Consider the following 19464-nt stretch of genomic DNA (forward strand, 5'->3'; position numbering starts at 1 on the left):
GACCTAAAGGTCATGGAAGAACGCTTCCAAGGGCGCTGGGACAAAAGTATGATGGCTGACTACTGCTGGAGCATTAAACGAGATTGTCCAGATGAAGTGTACAAACGCAAAAGTTACAAACGCAAATTCCTACATGAATAAAATACACAAACAAATTGATAAGCTATTCCTATAATTTCCTACAATAACGAAAAATTAAAAAATGAATAAAAATGTCAAATTGCATAAAATCTGTAGCTTGCAGACAAAAAACCGACTTCAGATTTGAAATCAACACACTCAAATTGACTATAGAAAGGTCTTTTTTTAAATGCAACAAAATGAGTGTTCCCCAGTGAATTTATCAGCGGGAATAGGACAACTATATACCTAATACTGCTAACTAGCTATTCCTTATAGATTACAAGTGTCTGTTACTCGTAATTTTATTCCTTAGTAATTAATGTTACACTATAAATCAGTGTTCACTGTATAAGTACTATTTGCTTAGTGTCCACTTCACTTCTCGTGTAGTTTGTTATTTAAATGAACATTTCTTAGAATCTACACATCTCTTTATTGCGTTGAACTGACTTGTAGTTTACGCTCTGATGACAGCCCTTGGTTAGTCACAATTTCCAAACGTGCTAGTGATATTACAAGCATAATTAAATAATACCTTATAATTTGTTTTAAAATACCCTGGAATGAAGCTATCTCATGTAAAATAGTAAATATTTACACATCTTTTTGTAGTTCAGCTCACATTGAAACATGCCATTACCATTATGTTTTGATGTATCAAGAAAAAGTGGTTCATATTCTACTCTCAATTTTATATAAACACTTCGGTTATTAAGATGCATTAAACAACATGTTTTGACTCATAAAAATACCTTCTATAATACATACAGGTGTGGAATCCAGAAAACAATATTCTAATCACCGTTTTGATTAATATCGAAGGAACTTATTGACGAGTGATGATTATAAACATTGCCGCTCTATCTGACACACTGTTCTTAAATAAAAAAAAAGGTTTTCATTGGTGGTAAATCTCGATAAATTCTGAAAACCATATTTCTTTTATTTTATTATCATAATTCTGATATATACGATCACTGTCAGTTGTAATGTATGTTCCAAAGAAATTCTGTAATATTTCAAATACAATTTTTCAGTTTTAATAAATTTCAGAAAAATAAGGTTACATAAAGATTATTAATAACAGCAGTGATAAATTTGTGTAATATGTCTAAACATATTTATGTTTTATAAGTTTAGCAATTAATTACTTAATACAAATTTATTATAATTCCTAATTTTATTGTGAATTATAATTTTGGCACATAAATTTAACGCAGTTAGAGTTGTCCCTGTTGAGTAACCAACTAAAGTTACCGGTTTGGTTTGAATTTCGCGAAAAGCAACACGAGGGCTATCTGAGCTAGCTGTCTCTAATTTAGCACTGATAGTAGCCCAAGAGTTGGTAGTAGGTAGTGATGCCTAGCTGCCTTCTCTCGTCTATTTTTCCAACGAGTAGTGGGATTGATCGTCACCTTATAACATTTCACGACTGAAAGAACGATCATGTTTGGTGAGACGGGGATTCGAACCCACGACCCTCGAACTGTGAGTCGAGTGCCCTAACCACTTGGTCATACCGATCAGATTTTTATAAGAAAGGTCCATCTTTCGAAAGTTCTCAGTTTACATGGTTTCGTATTTTTTGTCTTCAATTCGTTTTGTTAACCTTACATGTATTCCTAAGATTATGAGCATAACTTGTATATTATACATCAAGAAGAAATATACGATATGATTATACTAAAATATAAAAAAAAAAATATTTCGTTTTCCATACATTAATGTATATAAATAACTAATTATTAATCCTGTGTCCCATTCCTTAAAACAGGCTATACAATACAACTTCCATTTCCCAGAAGTAGCTACGCTTATACTGTTATTTAAAACACTCAGTCATTTGAGCTTCAAACAAGTCCATCCTCAGGTATTAAAACAAGAGTCATAAAAGTCCACTAATAAATATGAATTACTTTCCTTCAGTGAAAAAAATTCAGCATTATTAACACAAGGAAGCCAATTACACCACCACCATCTCCATATCTATTAAAATGACAAACTTAATACTGAGTCAGCCAAGTGTGTAAATGATTGTGATAAGTCAGGGATCAAGTTTACGTACGTGTGCGGGAACACTTGAAGAGCAGGATTAGCATAGTTTAAAGTTGAGTGCATTCTACTCGTTTAAAAGTTATACTAAAATTTTGAAACATTGTATGAGTATAGACGTATTCAATGGTTTTCTTCCACGATACTTGTTCTTCCAAACGTTTAACGGGTGATAAATTTCTATCAACATCAAACTTATATAGGTAAAAAATACAAATGGCATTAATCATCATAATTTCAAACGTGGTGTCACGTTAGAATCGATAATAATTACAATAAAATGTAAATTATGATATGATTATCTATTTGGAATCAGGAAGGAAACGTTTAGTAATATACATATAGTTCTATTAGTTCCAAATTAGGGACTGAGAGCAGAACTATCACGTATACATTAACAGTAATAAAAAATAAACATTTTAATGGTGAATGAAGTTCCTTAATAATTGACTAACCATAAAGCTGAATTCCGAAGATACAAAACTTTCGGTTCAAACTAGGCGCATGTATATGGGTTTTAGTCTAATTTGGTTTGGTTTTCATTTTATACAACTCGCATGACTTGTATAAAAATGTGTCAAACATATGTGGTACAACAAATCAACTAGAGACCACGACATATTACAAAAACGTTTACTATAAGTTTTCAAAATCACTTCAAACCAAAAGAGGGTAAATATCGAGAAACAAGCAAGGTTAATGAGACACGTAAAGACAGATGAATAATAATAACGAAAGATTAGTGATATTTGACTTTTTAAACCGTTATGAGTTTAATTAAATAACCAACATTAAAGTTGTGAAAAGATGTGTTAACTTCTGTTGTAGTTTGCGGATGTAAGATAGTAAGCGAATTTATATTTTCATTGAAATATTAGAAGAATAATGTTATAGATGACATATTTTATCACAAGAACAGTTATCAAATGACTTGAATTATTGACAAATAAATACACCCTCTAGACGTTTGACAATAAAAATTTATTCAAATGAAACAAAAATAATTTCTACAGATATGTGCTTCACAGGTTTAACATTGAGACACCAATGCTTATGTATAAGTGCAAAACCATGCGACTTTACTAGCTATGTATAAAATGCAAGAGCGTTCTTTAATGTGAACCTAATTAGGAATTATGATTGTAAGAACAAACAAACAGAATTAAAAATAAAACTGGTATCACAAAAGTGGTATGAATTTGGGAAAACAAACTTTCACGTGATATGCTTTTCAGGTGTTTCAATTTGCCAATCTATTTATAATTGAGACAGTTAATGTTATGGTACTCGAATTAGTGTTAGGAACAGTAAGCTAACACGACAGAAAACTTAAGTCTGTAAACCGAAAAAAAACCTTATATTACTCATTAACATTATTACTGAGCTCTGTTCCTAATGTTTAGGTTGCGAACTAAACGTCTTACAACTACTGCGTTCAGAGTCGTGTACTCCACACCATATGTAGTTAAATTCATGTGTTACAGTATGCGGGATTGTTTGTTTTATAAGTTATGCACAAATTAGAACTTTCCATGGAGTCGAACGTAAACTTTCGTAACACGCGAGAAAAAATATGCTATTAAAAATAGGAAAGGGTTTGCTTTTAAAATTTGATACTGGACACTGTTTGAAATAACGATAGACCTGCTCCTAAGAATGTACAAGGATATGCCTCAACACGTGAAAACGTAAACCTTTTATTAGTATGGAGAGTAAGGGAAGATTACCTTACGATACTGTCAACTTATTAACACTTTTCATACAGTTAACGCTCAGTAACAAGCTGTAAAATTTAAATTTCTAACTCCTGCCTTAACTGACATTTTTTTTTATAACTGCTAAACTCGGAAATTCGAAGTAGTGGACGGATAACATTGGTCTTTCGTGTAATGCACGATAGACAACATTACAAGTTCCTTCACAACCTGTCCATATCGTCTGAGCTGGAGAATAGACGAGTCTATATACAAAAGGACATATATTTAAATATTACGTTCATGTAGCCCTATGTAGCATATACAACCGTAATTCGTTAATTATACAGATCTTTTAATGAAAGTTCATTTATGAGAGATGGACAGAGAAAAATGTTAACGGCTTATAAAAAATTGTATTTTACAGATATTTACAACACCTTCAAAGAAAACATGTACGTCATAGTTAAATCCATTGTGTTCATACAAAAGTAGCAAACAAAAACAACCAAGTTACTATAAAACTACTATTTCCAACAAAACTTCTCTGAGTAGAGAAGACAGTGGCACCTGTTGCTATGACGTGTTATGATTACTTCCTGTAATCTCGTGTCGTTCGAGACTGCAAGAGATTCATCTGAATAAAGTCGTTTCATCATATTAGGCTCGTTGCTCTTAAGTAACACGTTTTGCTGCCACTCTTGGATATAGCTGGAAAAATTAACATCAAGTATTTATCTAAGCATACTTAAGCCAGTGAAAATTTTTTTCCAACAAAGAACTCCCAAAATGAACAATTGCTTTAAAAAATAAAACCATATAAATAAACATTATCTACGATGTCAGTGCATTATAAAATGATAGTATTGCTATCTGTGAGCAAAATATTACATTTATAACTAGTATGATTTATTTCAATCGATTATTTTGTGGCATTATATAACTGATAGTAATTATTAATAGACCTTTGTGGGTCCTGTACAGATTACATTAAGAGGAACGTAATCGTATCTCCATAATACACTTTGTTTGACGCTCTATAGGTCGCTTGTTTGTGCGACATCACAAAATGACCTCATGAATTCTGGTGATCAAGCCAAAAGTTTCCAGAGCAGTGACTTGTAGGAAGAGATAAGAGTTAGAATTGAAATGCTGACTTTTCACGTTTCCGATGGTTCTGATTTTGAATCCACAATCAACAAATTAAGAAAAATGTGTGGGGGGCATAACAAATTGAGATATGTTAGTTTTCGTTACTTGAGCAGCTTTAACACTCCTACGAAAAGTGGGGCCTAATAGGCCCCAGAGCAACTTGAAAGATTATTAATATTAGGCTAATAATTTTGTATTTAAATGAAATTGCCATTTAAATCCATTAATGAATGGATTAACGAGATTCCCACTGTCCCTATCTACTATCTAGCGAAACCACAGCCAGGGGAACGGGCTTGGAGAAATCAGGACTAGAAACGTCTTTTCGTAGGAGTGTTAATGGTTTACGATATAAATTTTATAACATCATACTGCATATATAAATAGAATTTCAGATAATTTTTTGTCTCTCTTCGTCCAGCCTAACTGATTAGTTTTATGATCTCACAAGCGACTTCTTGGGCAGTGATTGTGAAAGACAAAAAATAAAGGGACAAGTTTAGAGGAATGCGAGCAGAAAAAAAAAAGGTTTCAAATAACGTGATTCTTATAATAAATCTTAGTTCTGTTGGTATTCAATCAGTTATATTCTATGGTGTTAGCATTTACGTTGCGACGTTAAATGTTTTTAATATTGTTGCCTTTAACACTACTGTCAAGCGCTATTTCTCTGTGTGTGTATATGCTTATATACCATTTATACTCTTCAAAAACTGTAGAGTATTGAATAATGAATCTGATCAAGTATCATAACATTCTTCATATATCTAAATTAATTTAGTTTACTATATGGTGAAGTAAAACGGGATTAAATCCACAACATTTGTACCTGTTGAAAAGTCATACACGTACAAAAGAGGAGGAGTTCTTTCGAACCCCCTATTTTTATGATTTAATAAAATATGCTTATATTTGTTGATATATTGACGTTTTGTTAGACGTTTGTGGATTTTATATGAGCAGTCACGCAATTGTTTAAGTTATATATGTGATGCAAAATTGTTTCCAGATTTAACCTCACAGCACCAAGTTTTTACAAATTTTCTGGGGGGCATGCTCACAGATCCTCGTAGCATCGTTTTACATGATGATTGCGCTTTGCACAGTATATGTAGGTTTTTAACCTCACAAATTAGTGACCCCTTTCAAATATTTTTCGTATGGGCTTGGCAGTGTAAATGCTTGACGAAGAGCATTTGCTCAAATCGTCATAATATTGTGCTATTTTAACCGTATTTTAACACTACTTGTTAAAGTCAAAATCTGTATTTAATATAGCACAAATTTAAATATACTGCCAATGCAATTTCTTAATCACCAAGAAAGTAAGTAATCACCCCCCCAAAAAAAAAAAGTGGACAGCTTCATAAGTTTAAGCATTAACACCTTAAACTGACTCTTGAATTAAAAAAAAATTAAGTCATACATCAAAACGCAAACTAACATGGCAGGGGTTTAGTTTAGAGAGAAAGAGAGAGAAATCAGAAGAATTCTCTCTCCAACTGGGGTGTTCAGGAACGTTGTGGTTCCTCTTCGTCCCCTTTCGTGGAAGGTTATTGAATTTAGCTGTTTTTTTTTGTTTTATTTTGACTCTTTTTGGGTAAAGGAGTGAAGTTGGTCATAATTAATATTCATGAGCGAGGCAAAGGTAGCACCGGAGAAAACAGTCAGAACTCGTCCCGAACTCAGTCATACATCACTGAGTCACTTGGGGTATTAGGTTAATAATGCTAACTTCAGTAACTAAGTCGTAGTGTATTCGTCGTACAACAAAGCTATGAAATTTCCACTTAATACTGTCACGTTCTTTTCATGATAAGTTAGCACTTATTAATATATTACCGTTTAATACCAGTCTGCTATGAGAATAGTTAAATGATTATTATCAGATGATTTAAAGTAACTTTATTAGTTATAGGGGATTGTGTGTGTCTCTGTGTGTGGGATATTAAATACTAGGATTTAAATATTCTTTGATAGATTGTTTAGGCAGAGTATTCATGATGAAACTTTGTAGAATGGACGGCAACTGCCTGTTGTGGAGACAAAAGTGTAGAGAGCGACGTTTCGAAAGTCTTCCGCCAGAATAGTTTTGGTTAATCAAAGTTTAAATTTGATTTTAAAATAAACCAAACCCTAGATTTTAACTAGAAAGAGCATACATATAAATATACATGTATCCTGATATTTCACTTACGCCTAGGAGATTTCTAGGAACATAACCTTCTCTATCGTTATGACGACACCACCACCATTCCCTCTCCTGTTCATCTCCTTTTCTCAGCACGATGATCGTGTCGCCATCTTTGAACGACAATTCATCCTGATTTTGTGCATCATAATCGTATACAGCGTATACAGCACCTGCATTTAAGATACCAAGTTTTTCCTGAACACCTTCGAAAGAGAAGAAAAATATTTTCATTTGTAACGTTGCATATCTTGCTTTCAATCTAAATATTTGCAGTTCAATTTTTTATTGTAAATGTATTGCGAGTGTGAAATCAACAATAAATAATTCAATTATTTTAGTTAATTCAATAGATACAAGTTGACTAGAGGCATAACTAAAATAACAGTAGTAGTTTTAAATGCTGTATTTGGATTTTATTTAGTTTTAATAAATTGCATTACTTTAAAAAGTACCCTCGAATACGTATATTTTATTTATATCGCATATATTTGAAAGTAAAACGTCTAAACAGATTGATGAACATTAAAGTTTTAATACTGTTAATTTTTTATTCGTGTTTTTAACATGAACTGCTTGATATTTTTTGCATTAGGTCGTAATAATAAAACACCTGTTAAAAAAGCTTCAATGATAAAGCGGATTATTGGTAGAACGAACATGTAATGACTATAATCAATGTACTCAAGCTGTTAACGGTCAATTATGTGGTAAAACTTATCTGTACAAGTAGATACGTAAAGAAAGCATAGCTTTCCAACTGGCTCAGTGACGAAAATAGGGTTTCGATACTCGCCATGGTCACAGCACAAATAGTCCATTGTATAGTACTGAGCTTAACCATAAACAAACAAAAATGTATTTAATTAGGGACACTGATGGCCATACTGATTTTTAGTTTAGCTATAAATACATAGTTTACTTTGATCCAAAGTTGTTATTATTACTATCTACCTCCATTTGATTATCAGCCTTTTAATTAGTTTTATTAAACTATGTCAGACGTTGTTAGTGTTTATACTTACGTTGGACGACATATAAAAAACGACAACATAAACTGAACATTAAGTTCAAGTGTTTCCGGATTGATAAAGTCTCCGTTTTTAAAGCGTAACCAGGAAAGTGGTCAAACGACCACCACACTATTCTAAAAAAAGTTTTAAAGGCCCACTGTTTTCCGATTTATTTTCAAATAAACACTTTACTATAATTATAGTAATTATAGGTATTATAATTTATCTCAGATGAATCTCCGACTTATTATGTTATGTATAATGAATTAAAATTGCCCGAAATTTTAATTTAGAAGTCAATTAAATGTCAGTATGTATAAAATTTGCCAACAAGATTGATACACAGAATTGTCATTCTCAACATCAATATATTTTAATACATAATAAAAAATACAATTTATAATAACGGTTATTACAAATAATGGTTATATACATTAGTTTTACAAACTTACCAACGATAATGAGGTTTTGTCTGGTCGGGAACTGAATCTTTTATCGACAGTTCACGGAGAGCGAATTAATTCTGTGTTAATACACAGGTACACTTCTCTTGGTGGGGTCCCCCGCTAGTACAGCGGTAAGTCTACGGATTTACAACGCTAAAAGCAGGGGTTCGATTCCTCTCGGTGGGCTCAGCAGATAGCCAGATGTGGCTTTGCTATGATAAAACACACACACACACACACACTCTTGGCGGGAAACATAACTTATAAGCTCGTTTTTCACCCAGGAAGATATTTAACGTCTTCGAAGAAATACTAACATCCGGAGTTAATTCTCAGAAGTTGAATGATTTAAAATGATCGAGATCTATAAACTATCCTGGTCAAATATCTGTAGTTTTCCGATCAATAAGCGTTTATCACAATTATAGCTTCCGAGGTTTATAGCATACTGACTATAGCAAACCAACACTATTAAGCTTTCTCTCCGCGTGTTGCGATTTAAACATTTTAAGGCGAGGTTTTGGAAAGTTCAGTTGGTCCAACAATACTGGTATAGACACACACACATAGTTGATTCTTACGCTCGAGAGTCTTCTACGAATTTAGAGAATAGGTACGGCTTTCGCAATAAACGCTTAACAATATAAGTTACATGCATTTCTAAACATATATTTAACTAAAAGAAACATTAACATTAAATACATATTTGAAAACGGCTGGTATGGGTTAAAATAATTATACATTAGTAACTCCGTCACATAACATATCATCCGTTTTTATTTTTTGTAGAACAAAAGGCACGCATCTTTGTAATACTGATTACGCTCCTGATTATGCCTTTTTAATAAATAGGTTACGTTATCATCTACGTTGATGGAATATTTCTTTTACATGGTATATCTAAAATGTGTAACAGATTGAACCATACAAATAACGTTAGTGTCACTTGATATTTCAATCTCATTTACATCGAATTTAATCCTATTATGCAAAAACGATGTTTCTGGTCTCATGCTATTCTTGGAACTACTCTTTCCACAACCGAATGTGTTCAGTTTAGTGTCATGATTTAACTTCACTACTCAATACTGAAGTGTGAAATGCTTTTCACAGACCCTTCACGGTAAGAAAACTTCAGTTTCCAAGACTACGTTTAACTATATCAAAGGTGCAGAAGTCCTTTGGAGTTGCATCGGGAGCCTTGGCCTATATTGGCTGAAATGTAACTATTACGATTCCACATTCTTTGGTCGAATCACATACCAAAACAGCTTTTAATTTCTAGATGTAACTGAAAGCTTGGAACGTTTGGCTTGCAAGCCTTATTCATTGCATTGTTAAGAGTAACAAGAAATAAGCGCAGTTTCATTGAAGAGGCGTTTTGGTTTGGAAGGTTATCCTTCGTAACCATAATTTCCATTTTGTGGATTAGAATGTTATTGTACATTGAAATGGGGAATGGTTTCAAACATCGTTGCTATCCGATATACGGTTTTTTCTTTTGATTAAGAACACAGCAGGCTTTCTTCTTCATAATTTATACCCTGTGACGTTGCATCGTTTAACAATATCATTTCACAAATGTTGTTCATTGGGCAAAATCCTCAGGCCATAAATTATCAGTAGTAATTTTGCATGTTAAATGTTTGAAAATTCGCAGTGAACAAAATAAATAAGTGCTAAATAACACGCTTGTGGCGCCACTACATTAATATATACAAATCGTGCTTTTTATTATGCTCACCTGCAAGAAGGGCTGAAAAGGTGTCCATGGTGTGCAGAGTACAAATTAACAATATCAACTTACTATAGAGAAATTCGGAACAGCTATCATAACCCTCTACGTCCTCCTCACATTTTTCTGCAGCAGTGTCGTTGTCACTGAGTGTAGTGGCAAACACACAAGCACCGTGCTCCACTAGGAACCTCACTATTTGTTGGTTGTTACAAGAGGCTGCACAGTGTAATGGTGTCCTGTGGAAACATGTATGGTGAAACTAGAAGTATGCACACTTATTACTAAAATATTCTGTCAAGATATTTTATATTTAATAATAAATGTATACTATACTTTTTATTAATCTGTTTAAACACATGTAACATTTACAGATTAATGCAATCCCAACAAGGACAATTTTAACACTAGAAAAATCGAAAAGCGTTTATATCACTGCTTAGTACCTGCAATAAAATATATTTGTAAGAAATCCGATGTAAATTGTCCAAATATGTTTGAGTGATTGACCCTAAATCCCAAAAAGTATGTTTTCTTGTGAGCTCTTAACAAAAGGCCAAATGAGTAAATACAACTTTTTTACATGTTAATATGTTGGGCACATAAAAATATTTATTTGTGCCAACTTTGATTTTGGTTGCTATAAATATGACAGCACCGGAGTCCAATATATAGATATGTGTTGTTGTGTTTTTTGTACTTTGACCCCATAAAAGTCTTGAAAATGCCTAAGTAAAGAAAAAGTCAATCCGCCAAGAAATGAAGGAATAACGGTCGTTTGTAAAGCGTTTGAAAGATGAAAAAAATAGAAAAAACAACATGTCTACCTGGGGAGGCATACTAGAAGGTAAAACTGTCAGGAAGAAGTATGCGTTTTTTTTAAACAAGAATTTACTGGATGTACAAATAAGCACATCAGAAGTAGGTGTGTATATATGGAAAAATAGGGTATTATCACTCACCAGCCATCACTGTCTTGAGCGTTGACGTCACAACCAAACTCCACGAGATATTTCACAATTTCAAAGTATCCAGCACAAACAGCATTGTGAAGAGCTGTGATACCTTCGTCATTAGCAGCACTAGGGTTAGGTACCTGATGCAAGATCAAGTTAAATTACGTGAAAGAAGCGCTACAAGGAACTACTGCTTCCTAGAATTAAGCTAAACATTTAATAAAGTATAAAAACACTTGCCTCGACCAAAATTATACTAAATACTCAAATCGTTGAGGCTTACGAAGCTGGAGAATAACTCGCTATTCATTTTCTGTATACCCTACGTTTTCTCACCTCTTTCGCAGTTCGTTTCACAAGTTCTAACTCTCCTTCTAGTGCAGCGTCCAGTAATAAGGCTAGAGGATCAAAACTAACCTTCCGACACTTCTTGTCTGAATTATTCTTCTTCAAGTTTCCTTTCTTTGCTCTCCGCAAGGCAGTGCTATTATGAATGTGTGGATGTCCGTGTCTGTTGTGTCTATCCAGAAGAGTATCAGTGCTGCCTTTTGGGGTTTGGTTACAAAAGAAATAATATTTTATTATTCTAGAGTCAAAAGTTTATAAAATAGGCTAACTACTCAAATAATATACTAATTATATATATGTATTAAAAATAATTATATTTTAATGAAGTTAAATAAGTAAAATCATAAGGAAGGACTGCGTCAAAAACAGAAAGTCCAAACCTTTGAATAATTATATAATTTGTTTTAACTAAAAAACAAGTCAGAACAAAAACATTGAGGTGTCGTTTTAAACCTATTTATTGAAAACCATATAAAATGTGAAAAAATTAAATTTTTTTTGCTTATTCGAATATAATAAGGAAGAAAATCCTCATAATTAAAAAAAAATAATATTAATAACTTTGTTATATACAAAATTTATCACCTACTTATGGTAGTGTTTACCATTTAACATAGATATAACACAGACTAACCGCTGTGTCTTTGTTGTTCAGGGTTGAACTCGTGAATTCTTAATGAAGAACAAAATACTATATTTGGGCAAAGCACCAAATCTAATTACGGTTCAACCAAAGTTTGTATATATGGTAAAGCCACTAAAACAGTCTGCCAGTTTCCCTAATTTTGAACTACTGATCAGAGTGAAGTTAACCAGTTACTAGCATTCTACTAGCCACTGTTCACGGTAAGAGGCTGACTTTTACTCTTATAACGCACCCGCAGTTTAATTAAAATGGTGGGAATATTTTGTGGCATTGCAAGGATTTGAACCCGGCTAACCATTTCCAATATCCAGTATTCTACCGCAATCACAGTCAATCCAATATCGGTTCAGTCAAAAATAAAAACAGAATAGAAATAATCACCTACCATTAACATATATATTAACATAACTGATCACCTACCATTAACATATATATTAACATAACTGATCACCTACCATTAACATATATATTAACATAACTGATCACCTACCATTAACGTTTACTAAACCATTGACTGAGTCTCTGTTCTCATCTGTTCGTACATTGGTTTCCCAGTCTAATATGGTGTTTCCATTGAGATGGTCCAATGGGTAGTTTATGTTAATTGGAATCTTTGTGTTTTCATGATTCCAAGATACTTGTTTAACAGTCGTATCCTGATCTTCCAACATACCTATGTCCATGACGCCATTTCTAGACTGATCCTTGGATCGGTTCCTTTTACGGATGTGCCTGTTAAGATCAGATGAAGATGCGATGTTTACAGTGTGTTGGGGTATATTATTAGCACGGCCGTTACGACTCGTCCAGTTTGGTGAAATTCTTTCGCTAATTCCGTCTACGCCTTGTCTTTGGATGGTTTCATTTTGTTGACCTTTACACCATGGATGGTCAGTGCCTGGTGGTGGCATTCTAATAGTTAGAGGTTTTGTTTTTAGCGGAAGTTTTTCTCGCCTTGGCTCTTGTTCCGTAAGCAATGAATTACTGCTAAGACCGGTGGAAGATAAATTATTATCTTTGACGTTATACGATTTCGAACGAGATGTTCGTGATGTATGTTCGTTGTGATACAAGTGTTTCATTTCTTTGGCATATTTATCTAGGGATACTCGCCCAACTCTCTGGGCTGTCTGTTGCTTGAGTAAATACCTACAGTTTAAAGCAAAATAATCATTTTTAAACACACACAAAAGCTAACTAAATGAAAACCTATCTACAATTTCATCCAAGATTCTGATGATTTGCAGAATATTCGTTAAAGTTATACGAAAACTCGAAGAAGTAACTAATTTTGACCGTGGTATTGCATATCAGTACACACGTTTAGTTAAGGAATAACTAAAACTTAGGTAGTAAATTCTATAAATATAATAACAAAATGGCAACGACCTTTCATTACTTCTAAATATCAATAACGATAGTAAGAGGAAAAACAGCAACATTCAAAATGCAAAATCAGTTTTACTTTGCCATTAAGCCATACAATAGGCTATATGAACAGTATTGTTTGTTTGTTTTCGAATTTCGCACAAAGCTACACGAGGGTTATCTGCGTTAGTCGTTCCTAATTTTTTAGTGTAACACTAGAGGGAAGGTAGCTAGTCATCACCACCCACCGCCAACTATTGGGCTACTTTTGTACCAACGAATAGTGAGACTGACTGTCACATTATAACGCCCCCGAGGCTGAAAGGGTGAGCATGTTTGGTGTGACGGGGATTCGAATTCGCCACACACAGAACGAGTGGAACGCCTTAACCATCTGGCCAAGCCGGACCATATTAGCTGTAATCGCCGCGATGATCGAACGCTGAATTTTAGCGCTATAACCTTATCACTGAACAAAAGGTTTTATTTCTGAAAGGCATCTAGAAAAACACAAAACGTGTTTCTTTTAACATTATTCTTTTATCAATGTTTGTTTATAAAAACCTAGCTCGCATGTTGGGAAATTAAAAAGTGTAAATTTTTATCAACTGAAAAGGGCGAGTTTGAAAAGTTTATACAAATTTCCCTCTAGTCTTACACTGCTAAATTAGGGACAGCTAGTCCTTGCGATGACTAGCTGCCTTCCCTCTAGTCTTACACTGTTAAATTAGGGACAGCTAGCGCAGATAGTCTTTGTGATGACTAGCTGCCTTCTCTATAGTCTTACACTGCTAAATTAGGGACAACTGGCGCAGATAGTCCTTGTGATGACTAGCTGCCTTCCCTCTAGTCTTACACTGCTAAATTAGGGACAGCTAGCGCAGATAGTCCTTGTGTAATTTGCATGAAATTAAAAAACAAACCTAAAATATATTTAACTTACTATAACTGTACTAATTTCACATGTATTTCATTATGAGATATATGAAATCCAAGTTAACAATAGAGTCCGAAAAACAAAGAAAGTAGAACAAAATGTTGATAAGAATATACTACTCAATCATTAATTAAAACCAATTTCGTACTATAGAATGTAGTGTTTACTGTACTGAGGTATTCTTTTATTCACAATATCTATCACATTCACTTGAAAATTTTTTACATGCTGAGATCAGCTTTCAAGATCGATAACATTATGCATTTTTTCTGCTGTATGTATGGTGGTTGAAGGTATAAGGATTACATCGGCAATCTTGTGTAAATACAGCAAATACATTCCCCCAGAAATGGCTTCGTATCGTGATTTAAATTATTCTATGTTGCGCCCTCTGCCCCCCAGTGGCTCAGCGGTATGTCTGCGGACTTACAACGCTAAAAACCAAGTTTCGATACCCGTGGTGGGCAGAGCACAGATAGCCCATTGTGTGGGTTTGTGCGTAATTCAAAACAACTTGCGCCCCCTAATGGCAGCTAATTAAATTAATTGTGCATTAGAAACTGCTTACGCGAACTAAATATGACTCTTCGTTAAAGTTTTCAAAATATGCGAACGTAGATGTTAACATACTGTTCTTGTTATAAAAAGTAAGAAGTGATTTGAATGATTAATTGAAATTATGTCATTTCACGTTTCCAAAAACAGTCTAGGTATAACTGCGAAAACGTTGCACGGATGTAATCATTTGTTTGTTGAATATTTACAAACTTGCTAATTGCACCACATATACTGATTGTGCATACAATACTTTCGCTGTTTTCTATGTATTACAAAAAGTAACTCAGGTTTAAAAGTTATCTGACTGGCGGTAGTTAGTTAGCAGTATTATAAAAGTACAGAAATTAAACGCTAGTTATGTGTTCAAAACTATAAACTGCTATTTTAAAAGTTAATATTAGCATCAGCGCAATAAACTGACAATAAAACGTAACCGTATACCATAAGTTAGAAATATAAAAAAACAAAACAGTAATATTTCGTTAGGATTAACAACAATATATTGTACGTATTGTACAGACTGTTTCTACGAACCAAGAAAATAAACAGAATGTTAAATATAAATGACTTTAAAAACTACACGTATTTCCTAACGTGCTTTTAAAATTTATTAAACAATGCCTTTGAGGGAAAAGTATATAACTGGTAGACTACACAGTAATCTGCAGATTAAAGTAATTATAGTTTTTGGGTACATCAGTAATAAACTTAGGTTTAAATGACTAAAACTCGAGGCTCGACACTGTAGTTCGCACAGCATAAATAGCCCATTGTATAGTTTTGCCCTTAAAAAGTCTAACTGAAAGTTTTGAAAACTGCAATTACATGTAGAAGCGCTATTTGATTACTGCTCTGCTCAAAAGTTTTATTAACCTATTTGGAACTCAATAGATGGCGCTCATCCAAAAATAAGAAATCAATTATTAGTGGAAATCACGCAAATGGATTTACGTGAAAAATCAATTCTAAAAATACGTAAGTTAAATTCATACGATGGGCTTTTACATGCCATTATACATGCGCTTTTAGGGCAGATGTTTTATTATTACACTAAAAATTGAAGTATATTATTTATGTATATCACTAGATCCCTTAGGCCAAGTGACACAGCGGAATATCTGCGATACTCAGTAAGGAGAATACAGATAGCCTGTTGTGTAGTTGTGTGCTTAAACTACAAACAGACGAACGAATATTTCAGTTTGAAATAAACATAATTTTCGAGAATAACTTACAGCCCATTCTGTAACTCTGCGTTTTATTACAAACTCTTTTTCTCCTAGAGTCTGTTCCTTTTGCAACGCTACATCTGCAAAATAAAAACTCGGGGTGCAGATAGTAACTACTTTGTGCGGGAAAGGAGCTATGTGATCGTGGCCTTATAGGCCAAAGTGACCAATATAGCAGTTTTTGACAAACAAGACGAACAACTGGTCTTAAAATGAAAAAGCCGATGAAGGTCGAAACGTTGTTCGCTCCTCTACGTAAAAATTTTTTTCAACCCAAACGAGCTGTTTTTACATATATATTTTTCTCTACAAGTGGGTTTTCTCGTCATCATTCAAGAGGACTATTATTTACGTTTCGTTTCTGAGTGAGAACTTCTAATTATTCTATACCTGATCAATTATATGTTAATTTTAAAAATTTCGTGGGGCCTTCATTTGTGCTCTTTATTCTACACATTCGTGTCTACTCTCTCACTTCATTAAAGTAAAAGAAGCTTTCTCTCGGACATGCACGTATACTCCCTTATTTAAATAGGCTCGCTTCAGCCATATCTTTTGCTTTGCTTGCGTGTACTCGCAAGAATCAGCTATACGATGACTTTCTAAAACGTTTGGTTTCGGCAAATTTTCATTTATGTTGTGTTGCAATAAGAAGAGAGTAAATGAATAATTCATTAAATAGAACGATAATAAAATCAGAATACGCTTTAACGACACTTTATTGCACAGCAGAAATTAGGACACCCAAAAGGTAGGAAATTTTGTTTTGGAAACTTGAAATATCATGAAAAGCAAGTGCAAGACGCTGGAGCAATGTACAAGGTTTTCCTTTGATTAAAATAGCTATAGCTAATTTTTGTTTTTTCGCACATGGTTATTTTTGCTTATTTTAATCAAAATATTTAATTAGGTAAATAATTTTTTTGCAAATGTTAACAATGAACATGGTTGATTTAATCAAAACAACTCAGAACATTTAAAGCCATATTCATCCGGATACAATTGGGTAATCTGCTAGTTAATGATACACTGCTGGCCAAAATCTTAAGGCCAATGAACATAAAGAAAAAATATGCATTTTGGATTGTTAGATTCAACCACTTATTTGAGAAGAGCTTCGAAAGATGAAAATAAGAAAAGGGAAAATGAAAATAAAAAACAATTTTAGCATTTAATAGGGAAAATGTGAACACAATGAAATTAGCCTAAATACTAGCTGGTCAATAGTTTAAAACCATACTGAAACAAAGCGTTAATCGGTAAACACGTAACGAAATTTAGTCATTTGCGTTCAACATCTCCTGTGCTACATTGGGTAAAAACACGGCAAAGGCAAAAAGGTTGACAGTTTGAACGTGGCAGAATTGTCGCACTGCAAAAGCAAGATCTCTCTCAACGTGCCAATGCTGATGAGATTGGGCGAAGTAAAACGGCTGTTGCAAATTTCTTAAAAGACCCTGAAGGATACGGAACGAAAATTTCAAGTAAGTGGCCCAAGGAAATTTCGCCGGCGTTGAGCAGGAGGATTCGTAGGGTTGTCCGGCAAGACACCAGCCGATTGTCGAACCAGATTAAGGCCCTTACAGACGCAGAATGCAGCTCAAGAACAATAAGATAGTATCTACGAGAGAAAGGCTTTAAAAACCGTAAACGTCTTCAAAGGCCACGCCTCCTTCCATGCCACGAAACAGCTCCGTAACACTTTGCTGAGAAGCACCAAACATGGGACGTAGAAAAGTGGGAAAAGATTTTTTACTCTGATGAGAAAAAAATTAACCTGGGTGGTCAAGATGGCTTCCAACGTTACTGGCACGATAAAGATATCCCACCAGAGACATTTTCTGGGGTGCTTTCTCATTCCATGGAACAATAAAGTTTCAGGTTATAGAGGAGCGTCAAACAGCAGCTGGCCACATTGGCATGTTGGAGAGAGCATCCTTATTGATTGAAGGCTCTCGCTTGTGTGGAAATGATTGAATCTTTAAGCAGGACAACGCTGCAATCCATAAAACCCGCAGGACAAAGGACTTTTTCATGGCGAATAACGTAATTTTTTTGGACCATCCAGCGTGTTTGCCCGAACTGAACCCCATTGAAGGTGTTTGGAGGTGGATGGCAAGGGAAGTATATAGAAATGGACGTCAATTCCAAACAGTGCATGATCTTCGTGAAGCCATCTTCACTACATGAAATAACATTCCATCCAGCCTTCTGCAAACGCTTATATCGACCATGCCAAAGCGAATGTTTGCTGTTATTCGCAATAATGGCCGTGCAACTCACTACTGAGACCTCTTATTGGGCATTTCCTACCCTATTTAGGACTTTATCTTGGTATGGTCTTAAACTTTTGACCAGCTAGTATTTAGGCTAATTACATGGTGTTCACATTTTCCCTATTAAATGCTAAAATGTTTTTTTATTTTTTTTACTTTTCCTTTTCTTATTTTCATCTTTCGAAGCTCTACTCAAATAAATGGTTGAGTCTAAAAACGTAAACTGCATTTTTTTCTTTATGTTTATTGGCCTTAAGAATTTGGCCAGCGGTGTATGTAATTGAACTATGTCATATGATTCCGTTTAGGCAGTTTACATTCTACAAAACTAACAATTCCACCACAAAATAAAATAAAAACGAACTGAAATATGAAGAAAACTGCACTGCGAATCTTTATTTATTAAATTGTTATTGTAAGAACTCGTTAATATTTTGACTTTACAGTTTCTGTGACCATCGGGAAAAAGAATAACTACCTTTAACATTAACCCAAACAAAGTCTACCTCATCACACTTGGATAATACAGTAGACTACCTCGGTAGCTGCAAAAGTAAAACAGCTTGTTTGTTGTTATGCACAAATCTACATAGTTACCCATCTATGCTCAGAGAAGCACGGGTATCGAATCCAGATATTTAGTGCTACAAACTCAGAATTGTAACTGAGCCAGTGAGGACTAAAATAAAATAAAAAGTGAATTATATTATCTATCTACATATACGTGTGTGTATACTTTG

At 33.9% G+C, this 19464-nt stretch overlaps 1 protein-coding gene across 5 annotated transcripts in view; it reads right to left on the minus strand.

The window, feature by feature from the left end:
* Window positions 1-3137: 3137 nt before the first annotated feature.
* LOC143222829 (apoptosis-stimulating of p53 protein 1-like) overlaps window positions 3138-19464 on the minus strand; it is a 49225-nt gene continuing 32898 nt past the window's right edge. For 2 of the 5 annotated variants that reach the window (XM_076449911.1, XM_076449909.1), the window contains exons 6-11: window positions 12847-13505; window positions 11699-11907; window positions 11369-11502; window positions 10479-10645; window positions 7219-7418; window positions 3138-4580 (exon numbers count right to left, since the gene is read on the minus strand). In XM_076449911.1, coding sequence (XP_076306026.1) covers window positions 4545-4580; window positions 7219-7418; window positions 10479-10645; window positions 11369-11502; window positions 11699-11907; window positions 12847-13505 — 1405 coding nt within the window. In that variant the 3' untranslated portion in view covers window positions 3138-4544. The remainder of the gene's footprint in view (window positions 4581-7218; window positions 7419-10478; window positions 10646-11368; window positions 11503-11698; window positions 11908-12846; window positions 13506-19464) is intronic. The other 3 variants (XR_013012517.1, XM_076449913.1, XM_076449912.1) reach the window with 3 other exon arrangements.

The sequence above is a fragment of the Tachypleus tridentatus genome, chromosome 8, assembly GCF_004210375.1.
Source record: "Tachypleus tridentatus isolate NWPU-2018 chromosome 8, ASM421037v1, whole genome shotgun sequence".
Classification (NCBI taxonomy): domain Eukaryota; kingdom Metazoa; phylum Arthropoda; class Merostomata; order Xiphosura; family Limulidae; genus Tachypleus; species Tachypleus tridentatus.